Raw genomic sequence first — 23,878 nt, 5'->3', positions numbered from 1 at the left:
GGAGCAGCGAGCGAGCTGGAAGGGCTCCAGGGAGGTCCTGGAGGGTGGGTATGAGTGTGTCTAGGGGAAGGTAGGCTACCCACTCCAGTGTTCTCAGGCTTTCCTGGTGGCTCAGCTGGTAAAGAATCCACCTGCCATGCGGGAGAGCGTGGTTCTCCCTGGGTTGGGAAGATCCCCTGGAGAAGGGCAAGGCTCCCCACTCCAGTATCCTGTACTGGAGACTTCCGTGGAGTCCACGGGATCGCACAGGGTCAGACATGCCTGAGCGACTCTCACTGACCGACTGACTGAGGGTATGTGATAGTGCAAAGTCCAGGCGTGCACAGGCAGGGCAGGGTGGCACTTAGGGGGGGCCTCTGTCGCAGCCTTGGGGGGCCCGGCCCGGTGAGTCTCCATGTGGGTGACCGTACCTGTGCCTCCCAATAAGTGTAGGTGTTTACCTGCGACAGGGCTGGGGTGTGTGTGAGTCCCCTGAGTGTGTTTAGGGGGGAAACGCGCTTCCTGACTTCTCCCAGCGCCCCAGGCGGCCGGCCTCCGCGGCCCCAACGACTTATACCCGCTCTTTTGCCTTTGAATTTCTGAGGTTTAGTGAGTTCGATTAGCCGAGTGCTCAGAATCAAGTTCGGGAAGAAGGAGGAGGAGGACGAAGCGGACAAGAAGGAGGAGGACGGCGAGAAGAAAGCCAAGCACAGCATCGACGGCATCCTGGGCGACAAAGGTAGGGGGCCGCCCGGGGCCGGGAACGCCCGAGCCCGCGGGGCTCCTCGTGCGCCAGCGTGCGGGCCAGTGGCGGCGCCGTCCCACCGGACCGGCGGGCGGAACGAGAGCCTGTCGGGGTGTGCGGGGAGCGCCCCCTCGGTGCGCCCGGCAGCGGCTCCCGCGACGCCGTTGCGCGGCAGAGCGGGGTCCAGCCGTCCCCGGGGACCCCGGCAGCACGTGGGGGCTCCGGGGGCCGCGAACCTCGCACCCTGACGCGCCCCCTCCAGCCGAGGGCTCCGGGCCGTGCGTCCTCCGGGGCCGGCGTTTTGGCTGGTTGTCCCGGTGTCGATCTATTATTTATAGGAAACTTGGGCAAAGGGGCGGGGGGCGAAGAAGGAGGAGCCGGCCCGCGGCTCCCTAAATGAATTTGTTAACCAGACCCGCACACGCTCTTTAAATGGTCCCTTGAAACCCCGCCTGACAGTTGACTGACCGCTGCAATCAATAAAAATTAGCGCGGGCCGCGTGGGCCGCCGCCTCACTCTCCGACCCGCGACGCCAGGGCCGCACAGACAGCGCGGAGGCAGAAGCGTACATTTTTAAGGCGCTTTCCTCTCGGGCACGCGCCGGTGGGCCCAGGGGTGGAGGCCAGGTTCCCAGATGCCCGGGGTCGGGGCGGGGGGTCCCCGTGGGAGGGAGAGTTTCGGGCTCCACCACGCCCTCTCCCCGCTTTTAGCGGGGCTGTATTTTGGAGGTGAGCTAGGGACGGCATTTCTCTTTCAAGCGCCTGCACGCCCAGGAAAGGGGGTGTGCTTTTGTTTACTGACGGGTTATTTTCAGGGGAAAGGAAAGTCGTTCCCCATCACCACTGCCTCCCTAGGTCTCTTTGAGACTTGGTCAGTGTGCTTCGGGGGTGGCGGTGGGGGTAGGGAGGGCGTGGAAAAAGAAAGAAAAACGTAAGACCCAAAGTCACAAAGATGGACCGGGGAAAGAAGCTAAACCCCCAGACACACAACGCAGGGAGGCAGCAGGCAAACCTCTAAATAACCTCTAAAAAAAAAAAAGTGGCTTTGGAAAAAGTGGGGGAGGAGTGTCTTGAACCCCGAAACTTGTTCAAGCGCACAGTTCTGTTTGAGTTTCCTTCCAAGGGGTTACTGAGGTTGTCCTCTCCTCGCCTCCCTGGAACTTCTACCGGGGTCTCCCTCTGGTTTTCAGTAGTCTCTCCCAACCTTGAAGATGAACTTCACAGACAAAGCCCCGCTTCCAAAGACAAGTCCCAGCGAGGCCCAGCCCCCACAGGCCTGGTCTAAGAGGGGAGGGGGGAGCAGGGGCAGCCCAGTGTGAGAGCAGGCTGGGGCTGGGGAAGGGGCGGGCTATTGACATTCAGGGCCCCTAGTAGAGCCCAGTCCCACCGGGACAAAAGGGCAGGAAAGAAAGGGAGCGGGCTGTGCCCGGCACCCCGCTGTGCCGGGCCTGCGGAGGGCCTGGGGTCTGCGGAGGGGCGGGGGCGGGCGCTGCCTGCCAAGCAGCCCCTGGCTGGGAGGAGGCAGCCCGGGACCCCTGCGTGGGGACCCACTCCATGTTTCAGTTTGGAATAAAAAGGGACTTAGTTGGACTTCCTTTGTGGGGGGCTGGGAGGGGACAGAGAACTCGAATAATCTTTCCTGGCCAAATACAGCACTGCAGATGGATCTTCTGAGAGGTACCCTGGGAGGAAAGAGGAGGCACGGTTTTGTTCGGAGAGACTTTTAGGTGTATATGTGTGTGTGCAGCAGGGGAATGTCCAGTTCAGTCTGTGAGGAAGCACAACAGATACATTTCTCCTGAAACCGAAGAGAAAGGAAGGAAGAGGGTAGCAAGTCCGCTCTGACGATGCCTTTGGCTCAAAGGAATCCAGGGGTTCTAGTGCTGACCTGGCTTACAGAACCAGCGGACAAGCAGTTTCGCTGGACAGAGGTTTTCCCTGAATGGAACCGGAAAGCTCCAGGTCCCCGAGGGTTTCAGGAGGAGGCTGGCAGTTGCAGAGTCCTAGAGCTCTGGGAGTCTAGGAGTGGAGTTGCGGAAATGAAACGAAAGTGGTGGGCCTGGCATCCAGCAGGCTGTGTGGTTTTGGAGCGACAGTGGGCGTGCGGCGCGCGGTGGCTGGGAGCTGGATGGCTGTGAAAGTGCCTGTGTCTCAGGGTGGCTGTCTGCCCACCGGACTTTGGAATGGAATCGTGGGATTCTGCGTGGATGTGTGGTGCGATCGCAGACGGGCGGAATGGATGATGTGAGAGTGGGGAAGACGGAGCTGTCTTTCCATCTGTGGACAAAGGGTGTCTATCAGCTCTGGATTCGAGTACCTTGGCCAGGGACTGGCATCCTGCTGAACCACCCAGTTGGAAACTCTCATCTCTCTCCCAGGCCCCAGGTGTCAGTTTCATGGCCAAGTTAAAGGTGAAAAGACCTCCCAACCTCCACCCAAGTGGGCCAGGTGGGGAGAGGCAGAGATCCCCTTGGGCAGAGCAGGGGGAGGGGTGCACACCCACAAACTTTGTTTTGGCTTCTTGCTCTTGACAAATGCTTTCTCCGGGGGTTGCCCCTCTCATGGCGGGGAGTCGCCCAAGAAGGGGTTTAAGAGCTCTCCTCTTTAAGCACTAAAGAGAGATCCCTCCCTGAGTCCGTTTTTTCCTATCGTCCGCTTGGCATTTAATAATGTTAAGACTTATTAGAGCTGGTAATGAAAACTGGGACTGCTGAATAGGAAACTGTGTTGGAGAGGGGTGTAATAGCTTCCAGGCATGGTAAGAAACTATTTATCCGCAATCAGTCCTCACTCTCAGAGTTTGAAGCACAAACGTTAAGTTGAAGGGTTTTAAAGCAGATTAAATTGAGCTTTTATTTCTGTGCACTTTCATCTCTGAACAGCTCACTCCTGCTCCCCTTGGGCTGATATTCATGAGGCTGTTCATATTTTTTTTTTTTTTTTTGCTCTTATCCTTGTTAAGACTGAGTTATTAGGATTGTTGGTTGTGAGAATTCTCAGACCACTGTGGATAGGGGCTCCGGCCACACTCAACACACCTGGAAAGGTTCCTTGCCCTCAGCCACTTGGCCTCTCTCCTCCTCACCCCTTCGAGGAGAATCAGGGCAGACCCAGGCAGGGACCGCCTGGAAAAGGATTTGAGGAGGGACAGGGAAAGAAAAAGATTTTCCCAACCTGAGTCCAGGGAGATGCTGGTGGGAAATTTGATAGGGGTTTGCAGAGTCAAACCGTCCTCCTGTGAGAGCCGAGGGGGTGGGTGTGAAGACATTATTTACAACAAGAATGACCACAGTACTAATCAGTAGGAGGCCTCTTGCATCTGACAAGTTTAGGCTGAAACTGACCAGATCAGACCACGCGGTTGGTCTCTAGGGTGGAAAGCCCAGCTGGGTCACAATTAATGTGAAATAAGGGGGAAAAGTCACAAGATTAAAAAGAAGAGTGTGCATTCTCCTGCGGAGAGGGGGCGAAGTCCATCTGAGAATCTGTTGACATCTGAAGTGGGGGGCCAAGGGTGTGTGTGAGAGGCAGATTTGTATTTCTTTGCGTTCTTCCTTAATTCATTTTTAAAGCAGCAGACTTACAGGTGTGGAGTGAGAAATGACGGAGAAGGACGGGGAAGGAGGGGAGAGCCCGAAGTCTCGGTTTTAGACACTTGTAAAAGGAGGTGGGAAACAATTTAATTTGGCAGCAGCGATAGCTGCTAATGCGGTTTTCGGTCGTTTGCTACACCGGAGGAAGCTGTTTTGATTGTGTGTACAAGGACCTGCCAAATTTAATTAGGCTCCGGGGGAGCGAATGAATAGCGGGAGGGGGGCAGGGCTCCCCTCAGCCCACACCGTTTTTTCGTCTTCACACCTGGAAGGGGCATTGTTTACTGGATAAGCGAGAAGGGGAAAGGGGAGGGAGGGGCCCCCAGGGAGAGGGGCCCTTGGAAGAGCGAGCGAGGGAGGGGTCGAAGAGAGTCCATTTATCAAGAAACAATCTGCATTGATTTAAACCAACAAGTTCCCTCCTCTGTAAATGTGTGTTTAGAGAAAGGTAATTGACACTCCACCAAATCAAAGGATTACCCCGGGTTGGCAATCTAATCAAACAGAGTCCAGGCGGGATTTGAGGCTGTTCAGAGTGGGATCAGCTTCGCATAATGGGGGCTCGGAGGAAGATGGGAGGGTGTCAGGCAATTCCCCGGCTTTAGGCAGCGCTCGGCGGTGGATATTCAGTGAGACCGGAGGGGGAGAGGGAGGGGGCGAGGGCTGTGCCGCGCCGGGGCGCTGGGGGGATGGGGGGAGCGGAGAGGGGGCGCGCGGGGCGAGGGGGGATCTACCCCGGCGGAGGGGGCCCCGGGCGAGGGGCGAACCCACACTGGGATGACAAGACTCCCCCTGTCTTTGCTCTACTCCCCCCAACCGAAGACGAGAGAGGGGCGGAGGGAGCTGGGACTAACGAAGAACAACAGCGAGATAGCTATTACAAAGGCGAACCCTGGCGCGCGCGCTCGCAGCCCCGGAACCCACGGTAAACAAACAGAGTCGGCCAACTGTTTGCCAGATAAACTCGTGCCTAAATCGAGTGTGACGGGCAAAGAGAGAAGAGACAGAAGGAGATAAGGTTGGAGGGGGAATGAACGAACATAATCTAATAGAAGACATTTAGAAAACAAACTTGAAACAAGCGAGAACAGGCGAGCGGAGGGTAATTACCCGCCCCAGAGAGCGAGGGACGCCTTCGGAGGGCTGCGGGTGGGGTCTCGGAGACGCTAGCCGCCGAGAGCCGCGCGCTGCGGAGGAGGGAGGCCTTCGGGACTCCGCAGGGAACCAGGAGAAGGTCCCCCGGGCGCGCCAAGGAAGGGGCTCGGCTCCCAGACTGAGGCTCCCGCGCGGCCCCCCGTCTCTGAACGCGTTTCGGAGCAGGTTGGGATCCCCCGCTGCGAGGGCACGCGGGTTTTCTGTTCACCCCCGGGCGCGCACCGCCACGCACCGGCTGTTTCCAGGCGTTTGTACCTAAAAGACTTGGTGTGCACGGCACAGCCGTTAAAGGAATTAGATATTTACCAGTTTGAAATAAGCCTGGCTAAGAAGAAGAGAGAAGAGAGAGACATTGAAAAGATGAGGCTGGGGGAAGACTTCAAACGAATTCATCATTTGGAATGGTGGAGAGGAGATTTACCAGACAGTATTGGGAAGTTATTTAGATATTAATAACACATTTTCCTGAGGCGCGACCACGGCGGCCATCTGCGCTGTTCTCCGAGCTATTTGGCTGGGTGAAATATGGGCGTCTCAAATGTTGGGAAGAGATAACGCAATCAGGCTAACCCTGGTCCTAAGACGGCATCGCAGCGTTAAACCCGGATTAACCTCCCCCCTCCCACCCCCGCGGCCCCCTCCCCTTTCACAGCTTTCCAAATTTTTCAGTGGAATTTACATGGAAGGATTTAAAAGCACATATAACAGTAGCCTTAAAGCAGTAAGGTGATTATTTGGGCTTTTTTTTTTTTTTTAAAGGACTTCTTTCTGAAAATGATAGTTGTCACACACTACATTTTATATAAATAATATTATTTACAAACATACATACTTTTATATAGGGAGAGAGCACTGAGCAAATGAGATTGCCTATTTGGCGTTTCTATTTACCATCATCAGCAAAGTTGATGAAGCTTCATTCCTTATGGGGACTAAGGACATAAACATGAAATGCACAGGGTCCCGGGCTCTGGCCCTGGGACAAGCAGAGTCCAAAGCCAGAGAGAGCTCACACCACATAGACGGTCCCTGGTGAGGGGAAGCCTTCCTGCTATAAAGAGGGACATAGAAGAGACACCCCAAAGGGGACGTTCTCCAGGGACTTTGGGGCCTCGAAGGCCATGACTAAGAGGGGCACATTCCAGAAATTCCATAAAAATAGTTCCTCTCCCACTCCAGACTAAGGAGGTAATTAGGAAACCCAGTTGGGGTTGGGGGTAAGAGGGATTGGAAGGTTGGGACAATCCCCCCTCCCTTCTCAGTTTTTGCTGTCGCGGGCCTTTCTGCTTCTTTCCACCACCACCACCCCCCCCCTTCCCCCAGCTCTGGCTGAAAGAGGAAAGGTGGAAATGGGGTCAGCGCTTTCTGACCCGCTCCGGAGCGATTGGCCCCGGCTGGGGTCGGGTAGGGGGAGGGAGGGAACGCGCCTTCCCAAATCGAATCAAGGCAGAACGGTGACCTAAGGGGGAAACTTCCCCATTAGTAGATGGATCTCTCCAGAACTTCAAACAAAGTGGGGGGAAGGGAGAGGCGAGGCAGGGGGGCAGTCCGGAGAGCGCGCAGGGGGGACTAGGAGCTAGCCAAGGGGAGGGGCCTGCAAGAGGAAGAGAAGGGGTCGAGGGCAAAGGGGAGGTGGGGGCCAAAGGAAGGGGTGTAGGGAAGGGGGCGCCAGGGGTGGGGGCTGCACTTGAATCTTCAGCCCCCGGGGAGCGGTGAGGCGTCTCTGACCACAGCAGCGAGGGAGCTATGAGGGGAAGTTGCGTACACCCCAAGTCTTGCTCCCCAGAGGCCCCGAGGGCATTCCAGGGCGCCTTGGGCTGCTCTCTTGGGCAACTGAGTGAGCACGGGTTGCCAGGGGCTGGGGATGAATTGGTTCAACTTCCTTGGGGCTGCGGGTCAGCCCGTGGACATTTCCAAGATGCGGTCGCCCAGGGCTTCGGGGTGTGCTGGGCCCGAGCCCGGGTCGAGAGGAAAGGAGGAATGAGTAGAGACCCGGGAGACCCAGAGCCACGGAAGGGCGGGGGGACGAAAGACAGTCTGGAAAAGGGTGGAAAGCGTCGGAACAGAGAGCGCGCGAGAGAAAAATTCAGAGAAAGACCAGCACGGGAGGAGAGAACCTTGCTTAGAGCGTTCGTGCAGGGCGAGGGAGGCGCGCAGCAGCAGGACGAAAGACAAAGAGGCGCCTAGGCACCAAAAGGCGGGCCTGGGCCGGGCGGATCAGGAGGGACCGCGGGGCCCGGAGACAGCCCGCGGGCGAGCGCGGGCTGCGAGGGCGAGCGCGCAGGGCCGGGCGGCGGCGGGAGGCGGGCGAGCCGCTGCCGTCCTTTTGATCCTCCGCGGCCTGCCCTTATCAGAAGAGCTTTCGGTGACACTGGCACAAAGGCAGTTCATCATATTACAGCGCAGCCCGGCGGCTCGCTGAGATCCCGCCGCTTAATTAGAGGCGAGCAAGTCGGGCCGGCGGGGCGGGCGGGAGGCCGACCCGGGTGCTGGAAAGAGGCCGGCCCGCAAGCCTGGCCCCTCCGGGACTCGCCGCGAGCGAGAGGGGGCGAAGAACCCTTCCTTGGAGCGTTGCTAGAGAAACGTCCCAGTCCGGGCTGCGCAGCCCGGAGACGGAGGCGCACCGCCTTCCGGTTTTCAGCAGCCGCCCCTTCGAAATTCCCAGCTTGGAGAGGAGATGGCGTCCAGGCCATCATCTCCACTCGCAGCTTCGGACGCGCAGACTGGAGGGTGAGCAGAGTGAGTTACAGAACTGCACGAGCTGCCGGCTTCGCGCTGCTCTGGATTCAGTTCTCACCCACCGGCTCCCGGCGGCTAATAGCTGGATTCCCGCCTCCGAGGGCCTGCTCTCCCCATCTCCGCCTGAACCCAGCAGGGCGAATCTGGGAGGGGCCAGGAGCGCTACGGTGTACCAAGGGAGTAAGGGTTCTGCCACCCCCACCCCCCAACTCACTAGCAGTGAAATCCTAAGCAACGCTCTTAGCCCCCTCTGGGTCTTTTTTTGTTTTCATGAGAAAACCAGAGAATTGCACCAAGTCAAAGATTCTCATCCTCTGGGGGACCCTGGACCCCTTTGAGAATCGGATAGCACCCTGAGAAATTGGCCATTCACAGAGGTTCACACAGGAGGTATTTTACAGACAGAACATAAAGGATCTCTCTCTGGGCTGCTAGAGGCCACACCCCAGTAAGAACTTCACATACACGTGTTTTCTGGTGACTCCGGTATTCTTGAGGGAGCATCGGATTCCAGGAGGAGGCGTCCAGGAGGAGGAAATGGATGGTGGATGGGGTGGGGTGGGGCGAGAGGTGAGGCTGAGTGCCTGCTCGCCTCTGGCCGTCGCTGCTTCCTCCTCTTTCCAAAACAGAGGCAGTGACTCCCACCATCCCACCCCTGTTTGGTTGTTGGAGGGGTCCTTAGGAGGCTGTTATGTGCAGAACTGAACCCAAACGCTGTGCTCCTCTTTTGTCCCTGGGAAAGAGAGAAAAAGAAAGGGAGAGAAAAAAGAGGGCGGGGGGAAGACATCTTCTCAGGGGGCCCAAGTCTTCATTCTATTAAAAATTATTGAGCATCTACTATGTGCCAGACTTTGTGTTAAGTGCCAAGGATACCTGACACATCAGGAAGGCCCCCTGCCTTGGTGGAGTTCTGAGCCAGGTGGCAGAGACACAAAATTAAAGGTTGGTGAGAAACAGACACGCTTCAGTGCGTGTGTTCGTGTGAGTGTTTACCTACCTGCCTGGTTACCTGTGTATGTCTGGGTGTTCGTGGATGCTGGCAGAGGCGGGGATGAAGTGTGTGTGTGTGGGGGGGGGGTAGGTGGACGGGTGGGCACAACAGCAGGATGTGTTTGGGGGCCGTGGCTGAATTTGGCACGCAGCCTCCAAGCTCATCTGGGCAGCCGCAGGCAGCCGCCGGTGCCTCCAAGCGCGCCGCGGGTTCGAGCGGGAGGAGGACCTGCCGGCCTTCCCAGTGCTCTTTGTCTGACCGGAGATCAAAGAGGCCCCGGGCCGGACTGAAAAGGGGGTGGGGCGCCGGCACTGAGAAGTAGCTTGGAAACTCCCCCTGAACCCCTCTGGGGTCCTTTCCGGGGGACCCGTACCAACCAGAGCTCCAGCCGAGTGGGCGGCCATTCTTCCGCGGGGCCATCTCCACTCGGGTCGCCCGGGGTGACAGGTGGAGAGGATGTGATGGCTTGGGGCTGGAATTCAGACCGCCGGGCTCTGGACAGCAGGGGAAGGTGGAGAGACGGCAAGAGTGGGCGTCCGTGGATTTGGGTTCAGTGTTGTCTCTACTTGCGCGTGGAGGTGGGGCCAGACCTTCCTGTTGCCTGGAAGTTGATCCTGGAAGCCCGCGCCGAATTTTCTGAGCTGTCTAGACAAGAACATGGGATTCACGCTAGAGTTTTCTTTCTAGAGCGACAGTTTTGGCGTTGGGAGGGGTCGGGGGCGTCTTAACGAACGTTCTCGGGGTCTTAAGGAAGCTTCTGGAACTCTCTGGTTCCCAGTGAAAACCTATAAAAAGCCTGTATCTGAGGATCTCTCTTGTATCCACGGGTACAACTGACCCACGGCTGGTCCAGCTGCAGGACTAGAACCTGACCCCAGAATCTGCACTAAGCTCCCCCTCCCTTCCCCTTCTGGCGACCCTCATCCTTACAGTTTTCCTCCTAGTCTGGACTTTTTGAGCGCGGACTCACCCTTCGTAGGGTCTAAAAGTCCGGCCGAAATAAAGAAATCCCAGCGTCTGCACTTGGGGAAAGGGGCGCAGCTAGTCTCCTTTCTTCTGCTGCCCCCCACCCCCATCTCTGCCCCCACCCCCGTCTCTGCCCCGACCCCCGTCTCTGCCCCTTCTCTGTTCCTCCTCCAGCTGCCGGGAAAGTCCACGTGCAGAATCTCTGCCACCCCTCCCATCTTCAGCGACGGGGGAAGATTCTGAATTACTGCGCCCCCATTTCTGGGGTTTATCCGAAGTGTGGAGAGTGAATCCTAAGACAGGAGGTCCTGGGACTTTCTTGAATAGGTGGGGCAGAGTTTCCCTCCTTCAGGGGGTCGCCTCGTGTTTGGGTCTGGACTTTCCTTTTGGTGGCCTGTACAGGCAGGCGACAGCAAGAGATTTAGCTGGTGCGCTCGGAGCTGAGAGCCCTAGGCGTCTCCCCCCGACCAAAAAAAACCAAAACGAAATCACACAAATCCCCCTTTCCGCCCCTGGCTGCGCGGTGGGTTTGAATGCCAGGAGCGCATCTTCTAGCGCGGAGCCTCGGTTTCCCGATCTGATTAGTGGGCTAAGACCCCTCCCCACCTCGCGAGGCGGGCGGGAAGCAGGGCCGGGAAAGGCTCTTTAGAAACCGGTCCGCGGGTCCGAGGAGCGGGGGAGGAAGGAGGGGGAGAGCGAGGAGCGGGAGTTCCTCCCCCGCCCCGGCCGCCCCCTCCTCCCAGCACCCGGTCGGCCCCGTCCCGCTCGCGCCTCAATGGCCACTTTAGAAATACAAACAACTTTAGAAATAAAGTAACCAAACCCCCGAAAGGGGCTTTGAAGGGGCGAATGCCTGGTGGCGCTTTACTATGGTGTGGGCCGAGGCCCCGGCCTAATCCCGCTTTCATTTTCACCGACGGCCGCGGGGGAAGCGCTCCCGGCCTCCCGGCCCCTCAGGAGGCTGATTAGGCCACAAAGAGCCCCCATTATCCCGAGAAGAAAACCGGGGGGCGGCGCGGGGGGAGCGGCCCGCCCGCGCCCGGGCTATTGACTTAGTGGATGAAGTCAAGAACCGGCGCGCTGGGAGCCCGGGACGGGCGGGGGGGCCCCGGGCCGAACAAAACAGGACGCGCAAAACCCCAGCGCGAGCCCGAGCCCCGGGCCGGGGCGCGCCAGGCCCCGGTGGGCTGGGGGGCTTCTGCTGGGTCAGCCGCCCCGGCGGCCCCCGGGGCTGGGGATGTCCCGCTGGAGCCTGGTGTCGCTGGCTGTCTTGCGAGGGGGCTCGGAAGAAGGGAGACGTGTCTAGGGTGAAGCAGTGCTGGCTAGCAATGCGGCCCTGACTCTCAGGCCTTGCCTTCCTCCTCCTGAACGGAAGGGCTTGGGTCCACCTGCGGCCTGTGATGAGTGACGTCTGGTGGGCGGAGGCCACTCCTGGGAGAGGCCCTGGAGGAGGGGCCTGAGTGAGAGGCCGGGAGGGAGGAGAAGAAAGGGTAAGTCCTGGACTTCCGCACGGTCTGCGTAACTTTGAGTGAGTTCCCCTGAGAGCCTCAGTGACCCCATCTGTAAAATGGCCCCATGGGTGACACCTGTGAAGTGCTCTGGAAAGAGTCAGTATAATGTCATAAATCACAAAGCCGACTGAGGGACTGAGTTGATATTTTTCTCCAATCCTTTACACCTCTTCTTCTCCAAGGCTTCTTTCCACCCACAGCCCACTGTCCTTTGGCTTCAGAAACAATGGGGGCTAGAAATCTACAAGCGATTACTGTATTTGGACTGGGGTGTGTGGGGGTGAGGGCAGGTACTCAGCTGGGCGCCAACAAATAGAGCTCTTCCTTAACTGAAAGAAATCAGCGGTCAGAGGGCCACTCCTCATTCAACAGAGGCCAGAGAAGGTAAAAATAGAACTCCACAGCCTTGTCAGATGTGCAGACAGACTTCCCTTCCTGAGGAGCGCTGCCCTGCTCCCACTCCCAGAGAAGGGCAGCTTTGGCAGGTAAGGGAGGAAGGTGGGCAGCACGCAGTGACTGGGGAGATGGCGGAAGCACCTTCCAGGAGTAAAGGAAGCAGGCCCCCAAACACCTCCCCTCCCCAATCCCAGCTCCTCGCTTCTGAAATGGAGTAGGTCCACACTCTGACCCAAATGACACGGGAGAGCTTGAGGGCTGTCCATCCCTTCATTCCACAAGTGTTAATGAAGTCCTCCTTCCTGCCAGCTGTGCTGAGGGTGATCGCACCAGAGCCCCGAGCGTAGACTCCTCAAGGCAGAGTGAAGGAGTTAGGCCTCACTCCCAGGGCAGCAGGGAGCCAGGGTGGGCAGAGATGGACTGAGCAGAGTGTGTACGGGAAGGTGTGCAGAGACCAGCCGGGAGGCTAATGTGAGACAGAGGCACAGAGGATGAGCAGAGGGGTTTTAGGAGAGGGGAGCCCCAGCCTCGATGGAGAGGCAGGGAGAGAAGCAGTTGTTTCCAGATTCTTCCCTCCTGATGCCCATGTGTGCTGAGCCCATGGCTGGCTGGGTGAATTCAAGGGAGCTTGGAATTCCTCTCTAGGCTGAGATCCCAAAGGGTAAGACGGTTGAGCCTGTACATCTAAAATGGCCATCAGGTCATTTCACAGATGGGAAAGCTGAGGTCCAGAGGTCATAGCCAGAGAGAGCCCAAAGGAGGAAGAAATAACCTGGTCTGCTGGGGGTTGCTTTGGTAAAATGAGCTGGTGGAAATCTCATCTCCAGGAATTGAAGGCTTTGGGGAAGGGCGTGGAAATACCGCCCTTTCCCATCTGTTTCATTCTTTGTCTCTAACGTGATGCATGCTTTCAAGTTCTATTTCAGAGGGGGAAACTGAGGCACGGAGAAATGTGCCCAAGGAAGAAGGCCGTGGGGGCTTCTTCCCTAGTAGGGTCTGCAGGACTTTGATGCCTTTCCCCCCAAGAATCCTGAAGGGCACAAACCCCGCTGTGCTTCCTGCCACTTCTGAACAATGCAGCCCCCAGCAGCCTCCCCATCCTTCAGGAACCCTTCATCCTCAGGCGCGGGGAGACTGTGGCTTAAGCTGGTACCCCCCACTGCTTCCCATGAGCACCTACTGGGATCTTGAGTCTTGAGGGATGCCCCCGATTTGGCCTTCTGAGGGTCTGGGAAGAGTCCTTTTAGCAGCAAGAGAAAATAAAGCCCCAAGGGAAAGTAACCACTGTATCCTGGCTAGGGCCGGAATTCAGATCCTCCCATGGAGAGGCCCTGGCTTCAGCACTAACTGCCATGTAACTGGACACAGTTCCTCTGGTCCCTGGTCCTGTCTGAGCCATGGCAAGGCGCAGCCAGCCTAGCGGTTCTCTAACGCTGCTCCGTGGAGCCTCGGGGTTCCATGCAGGAGCTTCAGGGGTGACACAGTCTGTGAGGATCCTCCAAGCGCTGATGCTCTGAGCATGTCTGCACTGGGAGGTGGTGGGGGAGGAAGTCAGAATTATTGATAGAGGAAACTCTGGTGAGATGGGGCTTTGTCCTGGAGACTAGCCTGGACCACTGTCCTGGCTATTCTGGAGGGGAGGAGGGAGGAGCTCTGTTTATGCCTGGGATCAAGCCCCAGGCTGTGGTCATTGGTCTTCAGAGATAAGCTGATATTGCTTATCCGGTGACAAATGGTTCCCCCTCCTCTTCTATTGCCCTGATGAGGGAACTTTCTCTCCTGGCTGGGAGGTCTCTCTGGGAGCGCAGGCAGAGCTGGGCTGGATTCCAGACCGTGGGGTCTACCTCTGGAGTCCCTGCCCAGCCTGCTGTGTGGCCACGGGGAGGCGGTTGCCCTCTCTGTGCTTCCTTGGGACACTGGTGGTGTGGCTGGGTTGCAGCGCCGTCTCGGCTTGGTCCTGGAAGGAGGATTCAATATAGGGTAGGGGAGATGGAAGGCCAGGAGGGCAGAAGGCTGTGCCCGTGTCACCCAGGCATTTTTGCCAAGCCTACACGCCTGGTGCTTTCTCGATTTGCGACTTCTGAGGGGAGTGGGGTTTGGGTCATTCTGATGGCCACCCCAGTTGAGAGCCGTTGGTGTAGTGCAGCGCCCTGTTTATAGATGGAAAAACTCAGGCCCAGAGAGGGAAAGAGACCTGTTTCCTGTCACACAGCAAATTGAGAACAGAGTCGGAACAGAGACCCGACCTCCAGACTGGGAGCCCAGACGCCGTGCAGGGAACACTCTTCTAAGTCTCTGGGTGCCTCACCTTTGATTACTGTCTCCTGCCCCCACTGAGGGGCATCCTGCCAAGGCACCGTGCCGAGAGCCACGGGGCTGAGGGCACCCCCTGCCTGCCCTGTGCCCAGCTCTGCCCACGCTGCAGGGATGGCCTCCGGACACTGACCTTCATCTCAGCTCCGGGCCCCCAGCCCTTGCATCCTGAGGCAGACACTGCTGGGCCGTGAAAGGAGCCAGTGAGACCCAGACCCAGCCCCCTGCCCTGTGTCCCCTGAGAGAGTCGCTTCACCTCCCTGAGGCTTCGTTTTCCCGCCCAGCCAGTGGACAGCGAGAATTACAACAGGAGTGAATGAGTGAAAAGAGAGAAAAGATGGTTGGCACCCAGGGAGTGTGTGATTAACACGAGATAACAGGCCTGAAAGTAATTTGTGTGGCATAGGGGATCCCTAAACGTGGCTGAGAAGAGAGTTTCCTGAGCCAATCACACGTTGTTTTATCAGGGGCTGGAAAATAGGTATGCATGTTTTTTCATGTGAATTTTAAAATACATTACAAAAGCCACAAAATACTCATAATATTTCAAAGCAGAAAAAAGTATATAAAATAAAAAATATATTTTTTAATATATAAAAAATCCTCTACTTCTCTAGAGAGAATCTACTTCCCTAGAGATAACTTTGTTGAGACTGGGGGTATAGCTATCTCAGGGTATATACACATATCTAGATTATATCAGTATTCATCGATCCATCCATCTAGATACAGACGTATATTTAAAGGAAAGTGACATCACGTCAACTTAACCCAAGGACTACAGAGGCTTCAGAAGGGGCCATGGAGCCCCCGAACTGAGTCTTCACTCATGGGTACTGTCTGTGTCTATGCATTTCCCTGAGGGAGAAACTCTTAGGATTCCTGGGTCTGCTAGCGCTCAAGAGCCTCGAAAGGTTGAGCGTTCCAAGGTGGGGGCTTTTCAGGCGTCTGTCCTCTCTGATGAGGGGCAGACAGAGGTGCCCCCTCCCCCCGGGCCCTCAGTGCTCCCCCCTCCCCTTCATGCACCTGCCTGGGCTTCCGGCCTCCTCGGCTTCAAAGCAGCAGGCTGGGCTTTACCTGCCTCGCCTCGGAGAAAAGCAGCCTGGTTTGAAAGGGGAAGTGGCATTTCAGGCACTTAATTAGACCCAGGACAAGAATGGAGGCTGGCTCTAGGGTCAGGCCAGGGGGGATTGTTGGGGGATTAACACCCAGGTAAACCCATCAAGGCTCACTGGGCCCCTTGGCAGCAGGCAGCGGAAAGGCTGGGCCGGCAGGTCAGGTTGGGAAGGGGGGCGGCGGGGTGCAAGGGGGGGCGGAGGATGGGAGGAGAAGGAAGGGCCTGCAACCTCCACCATCCTCCTTCCTCTCCCTCACCACCGGTGCCCCAGGGGGCAGAGCTAGCACTACCACTTTATTCCCACAGCGATGTGCTGAGCACCTGCTGTGCGCTGGGCACTGTGCCAGGGGCTGGGACAGCAACCTAGAACCACACAAAGCCCTGGTTTCCTGGATCTTGCACCCTGGGGGAAGGGAGGCAACACGTACATCCTCAAGTAAGGAAATACTTTCAGAAGGTGGACAAAGGTTTGAGGAGGATAAAGCAGAGTCCTAAGAGAAAGTGACTGATGGGGTGGGGTGGGGTGGGAGAGTGATTATCAGGGCGGCCTGCCTGGAGGAGGTGATATTTGACCTGAGGCCTGGATGGCAGAAGAGAGGCAGCCATTTATTGAACATCTACTTGGGAGAATAGCCCACTGGAAGCCGACTATGGGTCAGGCACTGGGTTAAGCCCTTTACAGGAATGAATGCATGAAATCCTCCCAAGAGCACCTTGAAGGAGGGATTATTGCGATGCCCGCTTATAGATTCAAAATGTGAGGCACAGGATGTATTCAGCCTTTGGGGCACAGACAGGTAGGGATGTCTCATTGGAAAACTACGTTGTCGGCCCGCCCCCCTCATGATGCTTCGTCAGGCGCCTCATCTTACTTAACCCCCAACCCTGCCCTGTGGGTATTTATTATCCCGATTTTGAAGACAAAAGTAGAGCTCAGAGAGGCTCACTGGATTCCCCAGAGACACACAGCCAGCAGGCGGCAGAGCCAGAAACAGAATCTGGGCGCCGCGAACTCTTCCTGCTCTGGTGCACCAGCGTTTGGCAGGCATCTGACTCTGGAATGCCCTGCACTGATTCGCAGGGTCCTGTGTCCCTGGGGAGTGGCTCCCCCGTCTCTAGAGCCAGTGGCTTGTCATTAACAGAAGACTGAGCAAGAAGACGGCTTGATGATCTGTTTTTTAATGGGGTACCCTGTCCACATTTCTGGTCTGCATTTGGGATCCTGAACTGAAAAATCGGAGGTGGCCTCAGGAGTGTGTTAGAAGGTAGACGCCGCGATCCGTTCGGGGAGTGTTTTTCCACGTGTGCGTTTTGTTGTTGCGGCTCTTCTGTGCACACACGGCTGCTGATGGATCATGTTTAGGAGTCAGGGTGAGGTAGAGTTGGCTCTGGTTAGATTGGGTGGGTTTTTTTTTTTCTTTTTAAATCAGTGTATTTTTTGGCCACACTGCTCGGTATGTGGATTCTTAGTTCCCCAACCAGGGGTTGAACCCAGGTGCCTGCATTGGAAGTGCAGAGTCTTAGCCACTAGGCCTCCAGGAAAGTCAGGGCAGGGGCTTTGTCTTGGGATGTTGGTATGTGTGAGTATGTCCTTGTGATGTGAGGTGTGAGGACGGCGTGTGAGTGTGTTCAGGGGTGTGTGGGTGTGTAGATATGGGTGTGCATCTGTTGGCGATATCAGGGGGCCGGCCCTGGGTGTGCGTGAGTATGTCATTTCTGCTGTGCATGGGAGAGGTCAGTGAGTTTCTCTGGGGTCTAAGCGCACCTGCCCCCATCTTACAGACGGCAACTGAGGCTCAGAGACTTGAGGGGCCAGAAGCCGCCTAGCTAGTTGGTGGCTGAGCCGAGAAGGAAAACCAGGGTTGCCCTGAGTTCCAGCCTCTCTCCTCCGGTCCCCAGGATGGGTTTAAGGGACAACAAAAGGTTCACAAGCCAGCATGCATGGCGGCAGCCTCTGTCCTGGGGCCTGGCGGGTGGACGTGTGTGCAGTCACATGCCTGTCCCCCTCCTCACCCTGGCGTCTCAGCCTCTGCCCACTCCCTGGGCCCCGGGCCCAGCCCTGTTGCACGCGGGGCCTTTCTTTCTTGGGATTGCAAATACGCCGAAGATTAACGCCCGCAGCTGGCTACAGCCCTGAACAATGGCAAGACCTAGGAAGTGAAGAAATCACCAGAGAGGCACCACAGTTCTGTCCAGAGAGGCGGTCCGCAGGGTCTGCCCACTTGACTTGGAGTGACCCATCCCCCCAGCCCTCCCCCCGCGCCCTGCCCCCTCCTCCTCCCAGCTGGAAAGGGAAAACAGCCTGTAAAGAAATTCTCACTCCAGAGAACACTGCTCACAAGTTCACCGCCTCAGACCAGAGATTAGGGGGAAGTTAAAGAAGGGGAGGGGCACCCCTTCCAGGGGGAATATCCAGTAAATAATCATGTGTGGGAGAGAGGAGAAAGCTGGGCAGGGGCCGGGGGGCTGGGATCCCAGCCTGAGATGCATCAGCTCCAGCTCTGATCTCCTTAGTGGGCGACAGAGCACAGCAGAATAAAGCGAAACCAGCTCTCTGGGATGCAGGGCCTTTCTCCTTCCCAAATCTCTGCTCACCCACTTCTTCCTGGCAAGCCGGGAGGTGACCAGGTGCCCCTGGGGAACTTCACAGGCGACAGGGCTGGTGGAGAGAAAACAGCAAGGTTGGGTGGGCTGGGAGGTAGCAGGACTAGATTGCAAGGCTGCGACAGTTCCAGGTGGACAGGTCGGGCCCTTCTCCAGCTAAGACGAAGTGTCACTCGCTCAGTCATGTTTGACTTTTTGCGACCCCGTGGACTGTAGCCTGCCGGGCTCTTCTGTCCTTGAGATTCTGCAGGCCAGAATACCGGGGTGGGTTGCCATTCCCTCCTCCAGGGGATCTTCCCAACCCAGGGATCAAACCCCGATACAGCTCTGGAAGACAACCTCAGCAGGGTGGAGGACTCAGTGTGTGCCGGGCAGCGGCCCTCCTTAAAGTGCCCACAACCCTGTTGAGTATCACAGGTTTTATTAAACCCACTTTACAGATGAAGGAACTGAGGCCCAGAAAGGTTAAAGTCACTTGCATAAGATCAGGTCTAGAAAAAGAAGTGGAAGGAATTTGATCCCAGCCTCTCTGGCTTTCAGGTCAGCCCCCCGACCACCTCCCCCAACCATGGCTCAAGAGGGGCCAATCAAAGGGAGAACTGAACTGGCTTTGCACAGGCTTACCGTGACACAGTCACATCAGAAGCGCATATGTATTCCTTTCTTTTTGGCATAATTATTATGATTTAATTTTAACTCTGCTCTTTCATCTGGAGCTGGTCAGGTTTGTGCAAGCTCCTTCCCAATTCAACAGCACAAAAAAGAAAGAAAGAAAAAAAGCTGTTTTAAAGGAGGATGACAGAAGTCCCTTCTAGCAGCCAGAAGCTGGTCTCCCTGGATTCCAGTTTGCATGGTCAGAAACAAGGGCTACCGCCCTGTCCCAGCCCTTGACTGGGAAGCTTAGAAATGCAGGTGGCGCGTCCCCTCCTCAGATGAAGCCACTTAATTACCACGCAATCAATATGCAAACAACTGCCAAACTGGGCTTGAATCAAATTTCTCACTGGGGCCTCAGTGGGCGAGGAGAGTCCTGCAGAAGGGAGGCCCTCTGGGGTGGGCTGGCTGGGAGCGGGGCTGTGGAAAGGGACCCGGGCACCCGAGGGCTGCTCCGAGGCCCCCGAAGCCCCCGGTGTCTGGCTGGTGTGGGCCCTGCTCCCATTGAGGGAGCCAGGGTCTGTGGCTCAAGGCTGCGGGCTGCGGGAGGGTTTCCAGGCCTGTCAGCTGAAGTCTGGCGGCCTCCACTAATTCATTTGACTCGGAAATCTCAGTTTGACCAGGTCCCCCCTCCCCTCTTTAAAACAAACTCATTAAACTTGTCAACACTCATTAGGCCTGTAAAACATTGAACTAGAGCCACTGGGGAGACTTTGAGGAGGGGTGTGTGTGTGTGTGTGTGTGTGTGTGTGTGTGTGTGTGTGTGTCTGGGAGCCTGCACTGCAAAACTGAACCAGGACCTTGGAGACGACAACTTGCCGGGGTAGAAGTCAGGTCCGTCTGGTCATCTGCTTCTGTCTTCCTGCTTCTGCCTTCATTGCACTCACAGCAGTGTGGGGACCCAGGTGGAGCCCCAGAGTCAGGACAGGCTTGGGTTCTGATCTGACTCTGCCCACTGGGCTGTCTGCCAGTTCTTTCTCCTCTGTGCCTCAGTCACCACTTCTGTATTATGGGTGTTATAATAAAAGCACCCGTCTCACTGGGCTCTTGGGAAAATAATGTCCATAAAGTCTTATGATAATGCCCAGCACCTTTAAAAGTGTGACTTCTCTAGCTATTATGACTTTAAATAACACCTTAAAATGTAAGAGGCAGCTTTGTTTAACACTTGAAAATGTGGATTAGAGAAGACTTGAGTTTGGACCTTGGGTCAGAGATCATTTCTCTGAGCCTTGGTTTCCCCAAGTAAAATGAGAAAAAAAAATGTGTGTTAGAAAGTAGCACAGTGGTGAGAAGTGAGTTAACACATACAGAGTCAAAATTCGTATAGCGTCCAGCATGGTAGACACGTTGGAATATCCTGTCTTTCCTGTTCCCCCCAATTCAGCCCACTCCCCTTACCTCACCATGCATCATGGAAATTGGGGGGGGCGGGATTTCTGGGTCTTACTCCTTTGGGGAGGAGCAGGGGGAGCACTTTCTGGGCTGCCCAGGTGGAGCCAGTGGTAAAGAACCTGCCTGCCAGTGCAGGAGACGTAAGAGACGCAGGTTCAATCCCTGGGTCGGGAAGATCCCCTGGAGGAGGGCAACCCACTCCAGTATTCTTGCTTGGAGAATTTCATGGACAGAGGAGCCTGGTGGGCAACAGTCCATGGGGTCACAAAGAGTCGGCCACCACCAAAGCGACTGAGCCACACGCACGCATGGGGGCACTTCCTACAGCCTCAGCAGAGCTTTAGAGGGAAATGGGGCTGGGGATTGAAACTGCAGAAGGAAACACTGCTCAAAGAGAAAAAACTGCCCACCCACCTCATCCCATCACTGTCTTGATTAATTAAAAAAAATAAATACACACCTCCTCCTGCTTTTAAAAACCACCTAATGGAAAGGAGACCACGTGACCCCAGATCTCACACAGAAACTGGACAGAAGGCGCCTGCCTATCATCCGTTCTGAGCCACACGTTCCTTCTAAGAAATGTCTCCTCTCACCCCGACTCCCTGCAGCGGCGACCTCAGCCTTTCCAGCCGAGGGCACCCAGCGCCAGTGGCCCAGAGAGGCTCAGATGCAGGCGGCCTGGGGCCCCTGTGAATAGCGGTTTTGTCTGGGCGCCCATCTAGGATTTGTGGCTGTGGTTGTGATGTGTTCTTTTTCCCTTTAAAGTGGGGTGTCTGCCGGCTTTCTCCTTTTCTCTCTCTTTTCCATTCCCCTTCTCATTGAGAATGCCTCCTAAAAAAAAAAAAAAAAAAAAAAGCCACGCCAGCCTTCTGCTATTTTTCTTCCCTCTCTGAAAATGAGAACATCAGCTATTGAGGCGGATTGATGAACTCTTCCCAAAAGTTTATTAAGGGAAGGTTAGACAAAGGCCCCGAGGCCCGCGGGCAACTGAGCAGTCAGTACGTGTCCCGGCCCCTTTTGTCCCCCAGGGCCGACGCATGAATACCCCTCAATGGCCCTCTTCAGAGTGACAAGATCAAGCCAGACAACGGCTTGTTAAAAGGCGCTGTCTCTCTTCCCCCAGCCCGGAGCTCCGTCCCGCTCCTCCTGCATTAATGTGCATCTGCAGCAGTAGAAATAATCGGCTGGAATTCACCGGTTTTGTGTGGGTTTTTCTTTTCTCCTAACTGCAGCCTTCCTCCTCCTCCTCCCTGCCCCCACCTGCCTGCCCGCCCCTCCCCCCGCCATATGTTGCCCAGCACAGCCTGCTGGAGTCTTCCAGGGACCCCAGGGTGGGCAGTTCCAGAGAAAAGCGAGAGACTGGGGTCTCCTCCCAGCTCGCTGCCTCCTCCTAACCGCGTTTATTGAGCACTTACTGCGTCCTGGGGGCTGGAGGGGGTGTGGGTGTGTGTCATCCCTCAGGGGAGCCTTCATGTCGAGGATGGGGTTACTCACCCCCAGTCGTGGGTGGGAAGTGAGACGAGAGAAGGAGGATGCCGCTGGGATGTACTCTGAGCCTGGCTGACGCTTGAGGCCTCTCCCTGTTTTCCAGGGTCTGCGTTCAGGATGCAGTTTGAAGCCGAAAGTGAATCTTAGTCCCAGTGATAAGCAGGCTTCTGAGTGGGCTGGCTGTGACTCAGATCAGAGAGAATCCGTGTTGTTTTGGGAGAGCAGTCGTCTGGAAGAGGCCTGAATCTTGGGGCGCCGGGCTGTGGGAGAAGAGCTGGCGGGGGCGCTGGACTGGAAGTGGGGCCAGAACCCCTTCCTGACTGTCACCCAGATCAGCCACCGGAAGGGGGAGAGCTCCAGGTTCCCTCGGACTAGGGTGGGGAGTGTGTATGTGTTTGTGTATGGGTCTGGATGTGTGTGCATAGTACACGTGGGCTATAGTGTGTGTGCACTTGTATTTGTGTGTGTTGTGTATGTGTGCATGTGTGTGCATATGCGAGCACACATGGGCAATAGTGCATCCACTTGGGTGTGCTGTGCATGTGTACATGTGTGTGCGTGTGTGTGCAAGTACATGTGGGCAATAGTGTGTGCGCGTGTGTGTTGTGTATGTGTACACATGTGTGCATATGCGAGTACATGGGCAATAGTGTGTCTGCACTTGTGTGTTGTGTGTGTCCACGTGTGTGGATATGCGAGTATGTGTGAGCAGTAGTGTGTGCACATGTGTGTTGTGTGTGTACACATGTGTGCATGTGTGCATATGCAAGCACACATGGGCAATAGTATGTGCACGTGTGTTTATATGTGTACACGTGTGTCCATATGTGTGCATATGCGAGTATACGTGGGCAATAGTGTGTGCACTTGTGTTTATGTGTGTGCATGTGTGTGCATATGCAAGTACACGTGGGCAATAGTGTGTGTGTGTACTTGTGTGTGTGTGTGTGTGTCCTGAAGATTTCACTGTCCTAGTGGGTATAGTTCTGTGCTTCCATTTCCTGTGCCAGATTAGAACATTTTGGAGGGCCAGGACTAGTTAACTGCATTCTATTTTGTTTTGACCCCCTCTGCTCGGTTCAATACCGTAGGCAGAGTAGGTGCTCAAGACCTGCCCCCTAAACCTGGAACTTTCCTGAGACAGGTGGACAGTGGAGGTGAGAGGGGCACCGGGCGTCTGCTGGGAGTGAGGCCGGTCTCTCCCACCCTGCCTCCCCTTCCCCTCTCCCCCTCGCTCCCTCCCACACCTGTCTCAGCCTGAGTACTGAGGGACCCAAAAAGGGACCCTCATGATCGCAGCTGGAGAGTCAGAGCCGGGTGGCTTGCCTTCACCTTCTGAGTAACTCCCTCGTGGCAGCGCCGGGAGGGGCCTTGGCAGTCCTCCTCCCTGCTGGTTGTTCCCTGGAGAAAGGGATGGACAGGGGAAGAGCGGGAAGCTGAGTGAGACAGGTGGCAGGAAAATGCCGCTGCCTCGGAGCCTCTGCATCTCCCCTCTGGGGGTGGGGGGGTGGGATGGGGCCTAGGCTGCCCTGATTTGCATGGAGCTGTCCTGGGTCAGCACTGGGGCTCTCACATTCCCAGGGAAACTTGAGTCCTGGGCAGACTGGGGTGGCTGGTCACCCTCCTCCCTGGGGTGCAGGGACAAGTCTCTTTGAGGCTCAGCTATGTCACCGTCGAGTGGGGTCATCTCAGCCTCATCCTGGCTTTGTGAAAGGGCGGGGTGGGAAGGGAAGAGGGACTTTTCCTCTCTGGAAAAGCATGGAGGGCTCTGTATTTTGAGGCAGTGTCTGGGGAGGCCTCTTGGCGTGCGTACTTGTGCTGGGTGGCTGAGGAGGGTTCTGGCTGCTCCTGGAAGTGGAGCTTGGGGCTAGGGCCTCGGGGCGGCGGAGTTTCCACCAGCGGAGGGGTCGCCAGGGTGGGCCCGATTCTGACGTGGTGGTTCGGTCCTGACTTTATTTGGTTACACTGGGTGGCTCGTGGGGCCTTAGTTCCCCGACCAGCAATGGAAGCCGTGCCCCCTGCAGTGGAAGTGCGCAGTGTCGACCAAGCGGCCCACCCTGGGGGTCCTGACACTTAGTTTCAGACCGAGCTCCAGTCCTGGCTCTGCCCCTCGCCAACCAGTGATTTCTGCCGAGTCACCCAGCCTGTGAAAGGGAGTTGAGACCCCCTCAAACCCCCGTCTGCCCAGAGCAAAGCAGGCCTCCAGCGAATATCCCCTCCTCCCTTCAC

General features: G+C 56.4%; 1 protein-coding gene across 2 annotated transcripts in view; it reads left to right on the top strand.

Moving 5' to 3' along the window:
• PAX7 (paired box 7) overlaps positions 1 to 23,878 on the top strand; it is a 106,927-nt gene that overhangs the window by 4,767 nt on the left and 78,282 nt on the right. The window contains exon 4 of one of the 2 annotated variants that reach the window (XM_070777955.1): positions 590 to 718. In XM_070777955.1, the coding sequence (XP_070634056.1) occupies positions 590 to 718 (129 nt within the window). Of the gene's footprint in view, positions 1 to 583; positions 719 to 23,878 lie in introns of both variants that reach the window. The other variant, XM_070777949.1, reaches the window with a different exon arrangement.

Source organism: Bos indicus, chromosome 2 (genome assembly GCF_029378745.1).
Source record: "Bos indicus isolate NIAB-ARS_2022 breed Sahiwal x Tharparkar chromosome 2, NIAB-ARS_B.indTharparkar_mat_pri_1.0, whole genome shotgun sequence".
In the NCBI taxonomy this organism is placed as follows: Eukaryota; Metazoa; Chordata; class Mammalia; order Artiodactyla; family Bovidae; genus Bos; species Bos indicus.
Note: the sequence above shows the minus strand (reverse complement) of the source record. Positions and strands in the feature narration are given on the sequence as shown.